This window comes from Colletotrichum gloeosporioides, assembly GCF_011800055.1.
Source record: "Colletotrichum gloeosporioides strain Lc1 chromosome Unknown consensus_12, whole genome shotgun sequence".
Taxonomy (NCBI): domain Eukaryota; kingdom Fungi; phylum Ascomycota; class Sordariomycetes; order Glomerellales; family Glomerellaceae; genus Colletotrichum; species Colletotrichum gloeosporioides.
The window spans coordinates 239,892-252,606 of record NW_025544657.1 but is presented as its reverse complement, the minus strand read 5'-3'; the positions used below and the strand labels follow the sequence as shown (position 1 = coordinate 252,606).

General features: G+C 52.0%; 4 protein-coding genes across 4 annotated transcripts; 3 read left to right on the top strand and 1 right to left on the bottom strand.

Moving 5' to 3' along the window:
- Positions 1–1,326: 1,326 nt before the first annotated feature.
- Positions 1,327–2,721, top strand: GCG54_00000419 (uncharacterized protein; the record flags this gene model as incomplete). The annotated part of the gene is made up of 5 exons (XM_045400558.1): positions 1,327–1,545; positions 1,639–1,955; positions 2,017–2,264; positions 2,316–2,455; positions 2,521–2,721. 5 exons carry the CDS (start codon positions 1,327–1,329, stop codon positions 2,719–2,721), a joined length of 1,125 nt encoding a protein of 374 aa, XP_045269533.1.
- Positions 2,722–4,380: 1,659 nt separating this feature from the next.
- On the top strand, positions 4,381–6,276 carry GCG54_00000418 (Efflux pump atB; the record flags this gene model as incomplete). The annotated part of the gene is made up of 4 exons (XM_045400557.1): positions 4,381–4,919; positions 4,971–5,055; positions 5,107–5,911; positions 5,963–6,276. The coding sequence occupies 4 exons, from the start codon at positions 4,381–4,383 to the stop codon at positions 6,274–6,276; spliced, it is 1,743 nt and encodes a 580-aa protein (XP_045269532.1).
- A 1,837-nt stretch (positions 6,277–8,113) lies between these two features.
- On the top strand, positions 8,114–9,935 carry GCG54_00000417 (uncharacterized protein; the record flags this gene model as incomplete). The annotated part of the gene is made up of 2 exons (XM_045400556.1): positions 8,114–8,929; positions 8,982–9,935. 2 exons carry the CDS (start codon positions 8,114–8,116, stop codon positions 9,933–9,935), a joined length of 1,770 nt encoding a protein of 589 aa, XP_045269531.1.
- Positions 9,936–10,189: 254 nt separating this feature from the next.
- Positions 10,190–12,013, bottom strand: GCG54_00000416 (Oxygen-dependent choline dehydrogenase; the record flags this gene model as incomplete). Its single annotated transcript, XM_045400555.1, has 1 exon — positions 10,190–12,013. The coding sequence occupies one exon, from the start codon at positions 12,011–12,013 to the stop codon at positions 10,190–10,192; it is 1,824 nt and encodes a 607-aa protein (XP_045269530.1).
- Positions 12,014–12,715: the final 702 nt, after the last annotated feature.

The following is a 12,715-nucleotide window of genomic DNA, read 5'->3' as shown; positions in this document are numbered from 1 at the left end:
TGTTCCAGACGTCGCCAAAATTACCAGTGAACGATCCAGCAACGGACATCGAGGAAATTTGATGTCCGCGCAGCTGGGTTGCTCCGTTGTCTGTTCTCAGTGTTCTGGATTTTCCAGCCGCTCTGGAGCCCAATCCTTGTGTTGGATCTGCACTAAAAACGACCGTGCCCACGGGAGCTACGTTTATGCCAACTCAATGTCTTTATGCTGCGGGGATCACGACGACTCTAACGCAGGTTGTCATCGATGCAGTTCATCCCATTCCAGCACAACGTTTTCTGCGTGTGAACTCTGATCATATTAACCCCGAAAGCGAGCAGATCGAAGCGAAAACCAGCAGCATGGCACCATTGCCCGAGCTTCACGTCAACGTCTCAGGCGAGAGCAGTCGACTGGGGTCATTTACCGACGTCGCAGTGGACAAGCCGCCAGTCGAGTCATGTCCCCTCGACCTGCAGACAGGGATCGATGGGGTACTCGGCAACATGGCCTATCGCACACCCAGATTCATCTATTCTCTAGTCTGGTGCGGGATTGACTTGACAGTCCCGACTGGCCGCGGCTTGTCGACGTTGCAAGCCCTGACATTGGGTAGAAACAGATTGCTCAATTTGCGGCATGTGCGTGGCTTTGCAGCGGCCGCCAGTCCCAATTGGCGGCGGACATGGCAGATCACGACAGGGAAACCGGTCCTGAACCGGTCCTGCACACGTGCAGTAATGAGCTATTAAGACAAATCCTTGGTTATCGTCACAGTCCGAGCACTTTGCGGTGGCCATTCTTTGCACTAGACGAGGAGGCGCTGACTCGATGGAAAGGGGCAAATACGGGAATGGCATCTGCCATGCGGTTGAGTTCTTGGCCGAAAACTGACAGCGGTTCCACTTCCAGGGCTGGTGTCTACCAGAAGGCGGCTACTCCAGGCTTCCACTCCTTCGGATGGAGAATCCATTCATGGCACAGAAACCGGGCATCACATTTATGTTTCTAGTCATATTCCTAACATCTGCCTGTGGGGTTCGACTGGAAAAAGTCCTAGCCCCTTGGTCGAAAGAAGAGACGAGCCCACAGTGAGGAGCGACACAGACGCAGGAACGTTGGTGGTTTGTTGGTGCTCCATAGACCACGCGGCAGATCGTTCCGGCTATTCATAATGCCACCAATTCCCCGATGTGGCTCATCTTGCATGTCTTCTTTCCCAACTCGCCGGAACCGATTCGACGCAAGAGCAGGCACTTCTCTCCATCTGCCGGCCTCGAACAGGAAACCGACAAGAAGCCGCCGGTGGGATAGGGGACTGGCAGCAGCTTGGTGTTAACCGCCAAAATGGCTGCCACTATGACCGGGGAGCAAATCTCGGCTATCGCCTACCAGCTTGAGCCTTTGACCCCGAAGGGCCTGGGGCCGGCTGTCGAGTTCATCGCCATCGTTTTCGGGATTGTTTGTGTGATTGTGGTCGGGCTTCGTATCTATGTCCGCGCTGGGCTCTCGGGGGCGTCGACAAGACTATGGGGTGTCGAGGATTGGCTAGCAGTGATCGGAACAGTAAGTGTTTTCGACCTTAACGCAAGACTGCGGATCTTATGTTCCACGGCATTTTGTGTCTTGCAACCGGATGACTGACGGTCGACCCCATAGGTGCCCTTCATACCGGCGGTCGTCTTTGCGGTGTACGCATCACGATATGGAGTCGGCTCCCACGATGCCGATATCCCTTCCCAACTTTACCTGATTCGCGCTTCCGAATATCAAACCTACTGGGAAGTCCTCTACTTCATCTCGTCAACAATAATCAAGTGCGCCATCGGCTTTACGTGCGTACGTTTGGATAGACGGAAGCGAGTAACAGTCATCATGGGCATCAACATGGCTGTGATGGTGATTGTTGCGATTCTCGCTTTGGTGTTTGTTTTCGCAAACTGCACTCCACTTGCCGCAACATGGAACCCCGCGTTGTAAGTTCTCCGCCGCACTGCTTCACGTTGCGTAAACACTTGATTAATCTTCTTCTACCAGAGGAACATGTCAGAAGGTTATCAGCCTGCAGACTGTCAGCTACATCGTCTCTGCCATTCAGATGATCACAGACTGGACTTGCGCAATCATCCCTTTCTTCATTGTTGCGGGACTGCAAATGTCCCAAAGAAAGAAGGTCTCTGTCTGCGCCATTCTCGGTCTCGGTCTGTTTGCCAGTATTGCGACTGTCATCAGAATGCCATACCTCAAGTACTACGACACCGCCAAGTACCCGACAGAGATTGGATGTACGTTGCTGTCATCAACAAATACCTATTCAGAGACTGACCGTAGTATAGACCATCTCGGCGTTATAAGTATTACCTCCAACCTCGAGTGCGCGTTAGGAATTATTGGATGTTCTCTGCCGCCATTGCGAAAACTCTTCAAGTTTTACTATGGCTCATCTCACGATGGCAATTACAAAGTCTCAGGCGGGGTAAGTTTATTCATGCGCATGACATGCTGAAATTTGCTTTGAATCTGCGCTGATCCCATCAACAGAGCGAAAACGTTCTCGGTAGCGCTGGCCCGGCTATTAAACTTGGCTCGCTCAGTGACCACGATAGAACATACCATGCATCAGCGAGGAGAACGGGTACCAGAGACCTTGAAACGGACGACGATCGAGACGATTCGAGCCACAAGGGCATAATCCGGAAAACCGATGTCTACATTAGCACATCATCGTTTCAAGGCCGATAACGATTGCAGTCGGGTTGCTACATGTTTACGACGGAATGTTAGAGAGGAAGACCCTTCTGGGCCACATATCATCACACCAAAACGATGTAACTGTAATAAAACACAATCAATCTGACAATAGCTGAAAGCTATTACGGGAACCCCTGAGAAAATTCGCGGAGTCCACCGACATATGCCGGTTATCTGCTTCTCGATGCGATTGTTTAAGCGGTTGAAGTTCGCATCAAAGCTTTTACCGCCGGGACGGGTGAGCAGCCAAATCCAGTAGGTAATGGCCAACAAAGTCTTGATTTTTGTTGTTTTCCGCGTGTTTTCCGTTGTTCTTCTGCCTTCCTTTTCCCGGTCGCTTCAATTACTTTGGGTCGTGCTATCACACTGACGACATGAACAGATGCGTGTTGGTGTGGACTCTTGGATGGATCCACCCACCGATCGGTCGGCTTGGCATGTGCGCGGTGGCAAGCTGGAGGTAAACGCCGACAACAAGTTTTCTACTTGGCAAGTCTTGGACGTGGCGGATACCATTGCTTGTGTTTTTGGCGTCTTGTCGGACAAGAAGTATGAAAAGCTTCTCTAGACAACACTGCGAGGTTGTCAAGAATGATTGGTCAAGTCTTGCTTGCCATGCGGCCTGTTTACCGAGCCGCTCTATTCACCTCTGGCTGAGAAATGGGAATAGAGGGGAAGTAGCCGTGCGACATTGCAATGTCGAGGAAAGGCGCAAGTCTTATCTCAATGACGGCGCCGAGAGCAACCCTACTTAAATCAATACCGACAGTTCTTCCTCCTCCCCATGGGGAGCTCCTCATCCTACGAACCACCCCTCCTCAACATCATAGTGCAGGACAATCATCTGTCAAAAGACTGAACATTGGGGAAAGGACATAGCTTATCGCATCGCCAAAGACAGCATCGCGTGCGACCGCGGTCTCCAGGTTTCGCTGTTTGACCACACCTCCGGACATCGGGTTCCCAGTTTGGGAAATCCGAGCAGGCATGAACCCACACCACCTCCGTGACTGTCGCCGATCGAACATGCGGCTCACCCGCCGCGCTCCCCACGGTTTCCGTCATTGTTCCCACCCCTGACCCGCAAATCGGGCAAACCCACCGACAAAGTATGATGTCAAGGTCCAGTATTGATGCGAACGCAGCAGCCTTTTCACGATTTTTTCAGCCCGCCAAGTCGAGAATGGAAAGAGGAATTTTCTGTTGGTGCTCCTCTGTGGCACGACTCCATCAAACATAACGGCCGAATAACGTGAGGATGCTGACCAGAGTGACCGTCCAATACTGGGGCTCTGGATCCTTCAGGGCCCCTTTTCGCTGTTGGGAAGGCCAGACTAACGCCAGCGTCATGGGACGATAGCGTCATAACTCCAATTTTTTTTGTCGGAATCTATTTTCCATATCGTGGAGACCCCGAGCATTGATAAAGACGTCGGACGGCCTAAGTGATCGAAATCCGGGGCATCGTTGGTTGGCATTTATCAGCTATCACATCATTTCACACGCCAGGTCTTGTACTTTCATGCCTTTCGTAAGACTCCGGAACATTCGGTCCTAGACAATCACCGTCACCTCGCATTCGACATCACACATCGGTAGCCCGGCACATCACGTCTTCGAGCCGGGACTGTTTGTTACTAGATAGTCACCATGGCCTCCACACCACCATCACAAAACCCGCCCAGGTCCGGCACCAACGCGGCCGAGGAAACGAACCTCACCCGCAATAGCAGCGCAACACGAGTCGGCCCGAGCTTTGACGAAAAGCCGGAACGACCAAGAGAGAAAGAAGAAGCTCCGACCGGTGGCTTTTTCCAAGACGCACCCGGTCGGGATGAGGAGTCTGAAGGAACGACTACCCACGAAAACATCACCTCGAAGAGCAACCAACCGCAATACACCCCAGACGGCAAGCGCATCATCACCGAGGATGAGTGCTATCACCTGCTCGGCTACTCGTGGCCCACCTGGAAGAAGTGGATGCTTCTCTCATCCATCTTCGCTGTCCAGGTCTCGATGAACTTCAACACGAGCGTCTATCCGAGTGCTGTTACGCCGCTCAGTGAGCACTTTGCAGTCAGTGAGCAGGCTGTTCGTGCATCACAGTGTGCGTTTCTCGTGCTTTACGCTTTCGGCTGCGAGCTTTGGGCGCCATGGAGTGAGGAGTTTGGAAGATGGAAGATCCTGCAGTAAGTTGATATCCAGAGGTAAACGACAACTTATGCTGATATGTGCCCCAGGTGTTCCCTGTTTCTAGTTAACATTTGGCAAATTCTTGGCGGACTTGCACCAAACTTTGCTTCTATCGTCGTCGCTCGAGGCCTTGTAAGTTCAATTGACCTATTCAGTCGTGGCGTATACTGACTCATCTAATAGGGCGGTCTCAGCTCAGCAGGAGGCAGTGTCACATTGGGAATGGTAGCAGACCTTTACCAACCAGATGACCAACAGTGGGCAGTCCTCTTCGTCGTTCTCTCCTCCGTATTCGGTACCTCTGTTGGGCCTGTTGTCGGCGGCCCCATTCAAGCCTTCCTACCGTGGTACTGGAACTTCTGGGTCCAACTCATCTTTGGCGTGACTGTCCAGGCTGTTCACTTCTTCATGCCTGAGAGTCGCTCCACTATTCTCATGGACAGGGAAGCCAAGCGCCAGCGCGAGGCCGGCATCGACACAAACGTCTATGGCCCCAACGAGGTCAAGAAGCCCCGACTCTCCGCTCACGAGTTCGCAATCACTTGGGTTCGACCTTTCGAGATGTTCGTGCGAGAACCTATTGTCCTTTCTTGTTCTCTTCTCTCTGGGTTCTCCGACGCTCTCATCTTCACTTTCCAAGAGGGCTTCAACCCAGTTTTTGAGAAGTGGGGCTTCGGCGTCCTCGAGACGGCTTGGGCTTTCATTCCGATCAACATCGGTTACCTGATTGCATACATTTCTTACGTCCCCTGGATCATCAGAGACCAAAGAATCGTCAAAGCCAAGGGCTCTGACGCCTTGCCACCTGAACGTCGACTGAGATGGCTCCTCTATCTTGCGCCATTAGAGACCATCGGCTTGTTCGGCTTCGCATGGACGTCTATGGGACCCCCTGAGTCGCACTGGATCGCTCCAATGATCTTCTCTTGCATGATCGCCATCGCCAACTTTGCCATTTACATGAGTACTGTGGACTACATGATTGCTGGTAAGTTCGTGACCCCAAATACTGTGACATGATTCCTAACCACCATCACAGCTTACGGCCCATACAGCGCTTCCGCAACAGGAGGCAACGGATTCGCAAGAGATTTCCTCGCCGGCATTGCGGCCATGTACTCAACACCACTGTACGAGAACATTGGAAAGACGCGTCATACGGAGTACGCGAGCACGATCCTTGCATGCCTCGCCTTCTTCGTCACAATCCCGGTTTACCTCATTTACTGGAAGGGACCCGTCATTCGAGAGAGATCCAAGTTCGCTCAGTCACTTGATGCCGACAGACGCGCTAAGGGCGGTCGTCGAGTCGTCGATGTTCCCGAGGAGCAGCTAGAGCCCAAGAACCTGTAAACAGGCATGTGGTGGACAGTGTGCCTGCTCAATTTGGAGGTCAACACATGACAAAAGAGTACAGCTCAGGTGCTTGTGCATTGTCTGTTGAGGCAGCTGCTTTTTCTGAGCTGATTGGGACTTGGGTTCAAGGAGGGCACTGTGTTCATGATGTTATTTGTAATGATACCAAAGTACGATCAATTGTAAAAAGTAATGAGTGATACGATACGTTGATTCCCTCAGCACTTGTCTCCGTCGAAATGTTCCTAACGCGATGTAAACCCGGTGATTGACCCCACTCGGAGGTCATGTCCGCACATTGAGTTGCGGGTCAAACCGCTCAGGAGATGCAAATCGAACGTTGCCCATTTTCAGCCAAATTTGAGGGGAATCATTGTTATTTCGAAGATTCATGGAAGGATCACAGAACACTAGCGCGGGGCTGAGAAGCTTACTTCTAGGCTTAGGTGCCATCCGTTGAGGCACGCGAGTTGTGCGGCACAGCGCTGCGGTCCAGCACACGTAATGCCAGCCCACACATTTCTTAACCCTGGGCCACATTCTGACAAACGCCAGCTTGATTGGTTGAAAATGTCCATTTTTGTTTCATACGAAGGATCTGGGGAAATGGGGCACTTAGATTCAGCTAAGCATGCAGGCCGAACTTTCCGGCTCTACGGGCTCCAATTCACCTCCGTTGCTCCGTACCCGACGCTTTCTGTATCTCGAAATGCAAAGAACTTGAACATGCGACCGCGAGTATCGCCTTAGAATGTTCATTTCTCAGGCAAAATGAAGAGATAATGATCTTCTAATTCCTTTTGACCCGAGCCACATCGTCAAGGCCGAGCCGCCTCAGTCATCAGAGCAGACGTTAATGAAATTATTGATCGGTGGGCAGTTTGTACCGATTTCCATTCTTCAACTATAACAATCTTGGGGATTATCTGCTAGATCTTTCACGCTGTTCAATCGGACGTAGTCGAATTGCTGCAAGGGTTGGCGGCTGAGTCTCAGAGAACGCGCCTCTAGTCACACACAGGTTGAAAATGGGCTGATAAAGCCTTGCTCTCGAATCGCGCAACATGACGTTAGAATATTGGTCTCAGTAGATCAGCCAAGACGCCAACATCTTGGAATAACGCTCCGGCTGCCGGTCGCCTTCTGCGGCGCCCGACAGACCTCCGTCATCCGGGCGAAATGCGGGCGGCCGAACCAGACAAGGCTTGAGGTGGACGTCAGCATCGTATTACGATTCAGCCACCCGCTGCGGTGTTAGTGCCTTGGCGTTCAACAGAAGGTCCCCAAAACGTTCACCTTCATTGCTCTCGAGCCTTGGAGCATCGGCTGCCGGCTTGAGGCACAAACGTGCAGCTAGCGCGACAACATCCTTCGACTGCCAGGTCGGCCACGGCACAGCCCGCAGCGTGCCAGTTGCGCGGGCAATAATGGGGCATAAACATAAACTTGCCAATTAGGATGTGCTGACGGATGCGACTAGACCCGACGTGGAGAAGGCGAGAGTGGCAGTACTGGCAGGGCGAAATATCTCTGCCTAGCAGGCGGACTAGCATCATGATCCTGCAGGGAAAGGTCGGTGACGACTGACTCTCGAATGCCGTTTGTGGCTAGGAAACTGACTGTACGCCAAGCTGAGCATCCCAAAATGGAGAATGGGTCGTTCAGGGAGGAATCTGTGAATTTGTTGAAATAGGTCTTGCTGCCTCGGGTTTGTTGTTGATGTTAACACAAGTCCATCACGCGGCAACTAAAACCCAATTTTTCTTCATGAATCATTTTCCCTGTCATCAACATAGAAGAGAACCTGCAATCGATATCCAACTGATTCTTCGCGATGGTGTCTTCTCTTCTATTGGCTGGCTCTCTTGTCAGTCTCACCCAGGCAGTCTCTCTGCCTCTGTCTACGAGGGGCACAAACTCAACAAAAGCGTTCAGTTGGGTCGACACGAAACCGACAAAAGACCTGCAATACTACGACTGTGGTAGCGGCTTCCAATGCGCCCGTCTCGAAGTCCCGCTCGACTGGGCAAGCCCAGCCAAGAACAGCACCGCTGCCATCGGTATTGTCAAGCTCCCGGCTGCAGTCCCGGATGACGACCCATCTTTCGCCGGCAGCGTCCTCATCAACCCCGGCGGACCAAGCGGTTCCGGCACCGCTTTCGCCTACTCCTGGGGCCCCGGCTTGCAGAAGGTCATCGGCGAGAACTACGAAATCATTGGCTTCGACCCGCGTGGTGTCAACACGAGCACACCACACGCCGACTGCTTCAAGGGAGACCAGTTCGCCCGGAGGCTTTCTCAGGAGCGCACTTCCAATCTTCCACCCATTGATGACGCCATTGGGTATCATTGGGCGAGTGCTTCTGCTCAGAGTGCTCTCTGCGAAGAAAATGGTGCTGATAGCATCTGGGGTCACATGAACACCGCGTCCGTTGCTCGCGACATGGTGGAGATTATCGATCGCATTGATGACCTGCGTTGGAAGGAGTCAGGCAAGGCTAAGCCTAAGGATGCTGAGGCAGCTCGCCTCAACTACATTGGCATCTCTTATGGAACTTTCCTGGGGAACACATTTGCTTCCATGTTCCCTGAGCGTATTGAGAGAATGTGGATTGACGCTGTGGTTGATGCTGATGATTTCTCTGCTGGCGTAAGTCTATGCTTTCTTTAGTGCATTCATGCGATGCTAACTGTCTTCCCAGACCTTCCGCAACGACATCAACGATGCCGAGAAGATTGTTGACCAATTTTACGAGCTCTGCTTTGAATCTGGGGAAGATTGTCCTCTGATTGAATCATCTGACAAGTCCGGCGCAGACATCAAGGCTCGTGTCGCCGACGTCATTGACGACATGGACACCACGCCGGTGTACTTTTCTTTCAACGATCGGCCGTATATGCTTACATCACCCATTATCCGTCAAGCGATCTTCTCCATGTTGTACGGTCCATTGACCTCATTCGAGACGCTTGCTCTCGGTCTCGGCGCTCTGATGAATGGCAACTACTCCATTCTCACGGCATTCCTTCCCTCGGACTCGATCAAACTCGTGTGCGACGCTTCCGATGACGACGAACTTCCCCAGTACAACTGGGACACGGATGTCCTGGCAGGCGTTCTCTGCTCCGACATTGTTGATGAGGTGGTTGATCGCAACATTTCCTTCTATGAAGAGGTCGTAGCCTACCTGAAGAACCAATCCGAGACAACCGGCACTGGCGTGTCGGGAGCAATCCCAATCGCTTGTGCTGGCCGCAAGCTCCGCCCGTCCTACCCTTTCACCGGACCTTACACCAGCCCTGCAGCAAATGCCAACGACACGAACGCACCCGCCGCGCCGCTTTTGATCACATCCAGCCGCTACGACCCCATTACCCCTCTCAGAAACGCCTTCCATGTGTCAGAGGGGCATCCTGGATCCGCTGTCGTTATTCAAGAGACTTCTGGACATGGAGCAACGTCCAACCCAAGCGAGTGTCTTGTAAAGATTGTTCGGGAGTACTTTTCGGAGGGCAAGCTGCCAGAGAGCGGTACCGTCTGCGAGTCCACATGCCACCCGACAATTCCTGCTGATAAGGAAAACTGCACCTCCATTCTCAACTCCAGAGACGTGGAGTACATGCTTCCTGCTTTGGGAGAGTTCCATTGGTTCTAGGTGTAGAGCTTTATCGCGCCCGATAATGTCCGCGGGTGTTAGTGTGTCTGTTGAAAGGTTTTGCATAGTATACCTGCGCGCGCTATCTTGTTCCTGCGATTGATGTTCATTGTATATAATAGCTTAATATTACAAACATCTTCTGATACGACCTTAGTGCTTTCCCTTGAATAGAAAGCATTCATTTTGATTGTGGCAACTCGAACGAAGATCTAAGAACAGATGGGACCTTCGAAGTTCCTTATGAAAGTCCCCTAAGCATCCGCAAGAATATCATCCAATGCTTTCTCGCTGATCATGAAAGTAGCCAGTGTTGGCACCTCTCCAGGCTGGACCGGAAAGACGGATCCATCAACGACCCGAAGCCCCTGTATTCCACGCACGCGGAAATTGGAGTCTAACACAGCCATCCGGTCATCATCTGCCCCGATTGCGCAGGATCCAGTAACATGATGAGAGTAGGTCTGAGCTCGAAGGAAAGCCTTTTGCTCCTCGTTCATGCAGCTCGTAGCACCTTGACGACAAGGTCGGTGCTCAGTGAACGTGTTGTCAGTGAGGTTGGTAAGAACGGACCTCGCAAGGTTGATCGCCTCCACCATAGAGTCAAGGTCGGCGTCATCGCCTTGAGAAAAGAACCCAAGATGTATGTTGGGAGCCTCACGGGGATCGGTGGATCTTAGTTTGACGGTGCCGTTGATGTTTCGCGGGTGGATCTGCATGAAGCCACACTCAAACTCGTTCTCCGCCCAACCCGGCATACCGGGGAAGAAACCAATGAAGTTGAAGCTCCCGCAGTAGAAGTGTATATCCCGCGTGCGCTCGGCGACCGAGGTTCGCATGAACATGTCCCAGAACCCAACTACTGGCTTTTCGAACGTGCCGTAGATGACTCCCTCGAGGTTGTCGTGTATGTTAATGCCGACACCAGGAATGTCTTTGACGAGAGGGATGTCAAACTTTGACAGCTCGTCCGCTGGGCCGACACCGCTAAGTTTGAGAAGTTGCGGGGTATTGAAGACACCGCCAGCAATGATGACCTCCTTCGACGCAAAGGCCTTGCCAGGGACCCCGATCTGGGAAGGATCATGACGAGGATCTGTTGAGTAGAGGCTTTGACCTTGAAGGTACTCTACTCCAACCGCACGTGGCGCGGTGTTTCCATCTGCGGGCTGGTCGAATATGATCTTCGTCGCAAGGGTGTTTAGTTGGAGTGTCAACGGGAACTTTCTCTCGTCATCCACGGTCGCCCGAATGTAATTACTTGGACTGGACCGCACACCATTCCGAGAGTGGGTGTGAGGTGTAAACACCCCGAGGAGGTTATCACGTTCCCCGTCGTCCGAATTGATATCCCTCCGCAGTAGCTCCGCAAGCTCGGTGGAGTTGATATCTGGCGGATACCCGAGAGCTGTGGACGCATGCGTAGCCAGTGTAGACACATCCGACTCATTGAGAGCCCAGGAGTAGTCACTTTGAGAGGTATCGAGATATCCCGTGAAGCCGTGAGATGCAGTACTTCCGTTGACAAGATAGTTGCATCGCTCTAGTCTGACAAGATACTTGCGCATGTTTGCTGGCGACCATGTCTCATCTCCAGTCAGATCTGCGATGTCCTGCCAGTCCACATCCGCAGGCAAAGAGATTGTAGCCGCGTTATGCATAGCGCAGCCGCCAAGTACACCAGCTCGAGGATAGTAGACGCCAAGTCGCGTAGAGCCAGAAGGTGGATCCAACCCAACGTAGAAGTCGCCGTCGGTTGTGTTCCAGGTTGTGAAGTCGTAGAGCTTGTCAATCTCTGGCGTGTCTCGCGTGACGAAGAAGTCCCATCGCGTGAGTGGATCATTGATAGCCGGTGTATTGTTGTAGACCATGTATGAGTTGACATTATCAGCTTGGTCGTCGCCAGCTTCAATGAGCAAGACTGTGTGGCCATCCCGGGCAAGATTGGCAGCGAGCGGACCGCCACCTGGACCGGATCCTACTACAATGTACTCATATGTCTCAGGAACATCTGAAAGTGCTGAAAGGGCTCCGTTGAAGTACACAAGGAGGATCATCAACAGACAAGAAAATGTCATTTTGAAATGTCGATGTGGCGAGCTTGAACTTCGATCTGGGTCGGATGCTTACTGCTGTCGGCCACGTTGACGGGAAGCAAAGCATTTTCTTTTTCTTTTAACAAGCTCAAAAGTCTCCCCTTTATGTCCAGAATTGTTCCATAAGCTGACCGAACTTTCCGTGCTTTTGCTCGCCAAGTCATGTTTTCCCTAGACGGTAATTCAACCGGCTTTGAGTTTACTCAAGCATACCATACCTTGCGTCGTCAGCACTGCGGGATGGAGGCGATGTGCTCTCGGTAGTTTTGAGCAACTACAAGTCTATACCAAATAGGCGAATATTGTTTACTATCTGTCGGCTCTTGTAATTTTTGCATTCCGCTAACTCCGTAATTCGCTGGCTCTCATGTGAGGGGGTCGGGATTATCCTGACTCAAAGTCTAAACCCGATCCCTGCGCACATCACTACAGTTGCACTGACTAGGTCTGGGTTTGTTTGCCAAGAATTGGCAACACTGGCAGGCTGGTTGAATGGCCACATGCTTCGTTTTCGCCATGGCTTTGAGGCGGCTTCATACGCCACAACGAGGGTACAAACTCGTTCTCGCCATTACAGGCTGTTTATGACAATAGCCATATATAATTTGTTTGGGAGCTTGGGGCGCTTGCCTATCACTTCGGGTCACGCCGAGAGGTTGTAAGAATAAAGGAAGACTTGTAAGG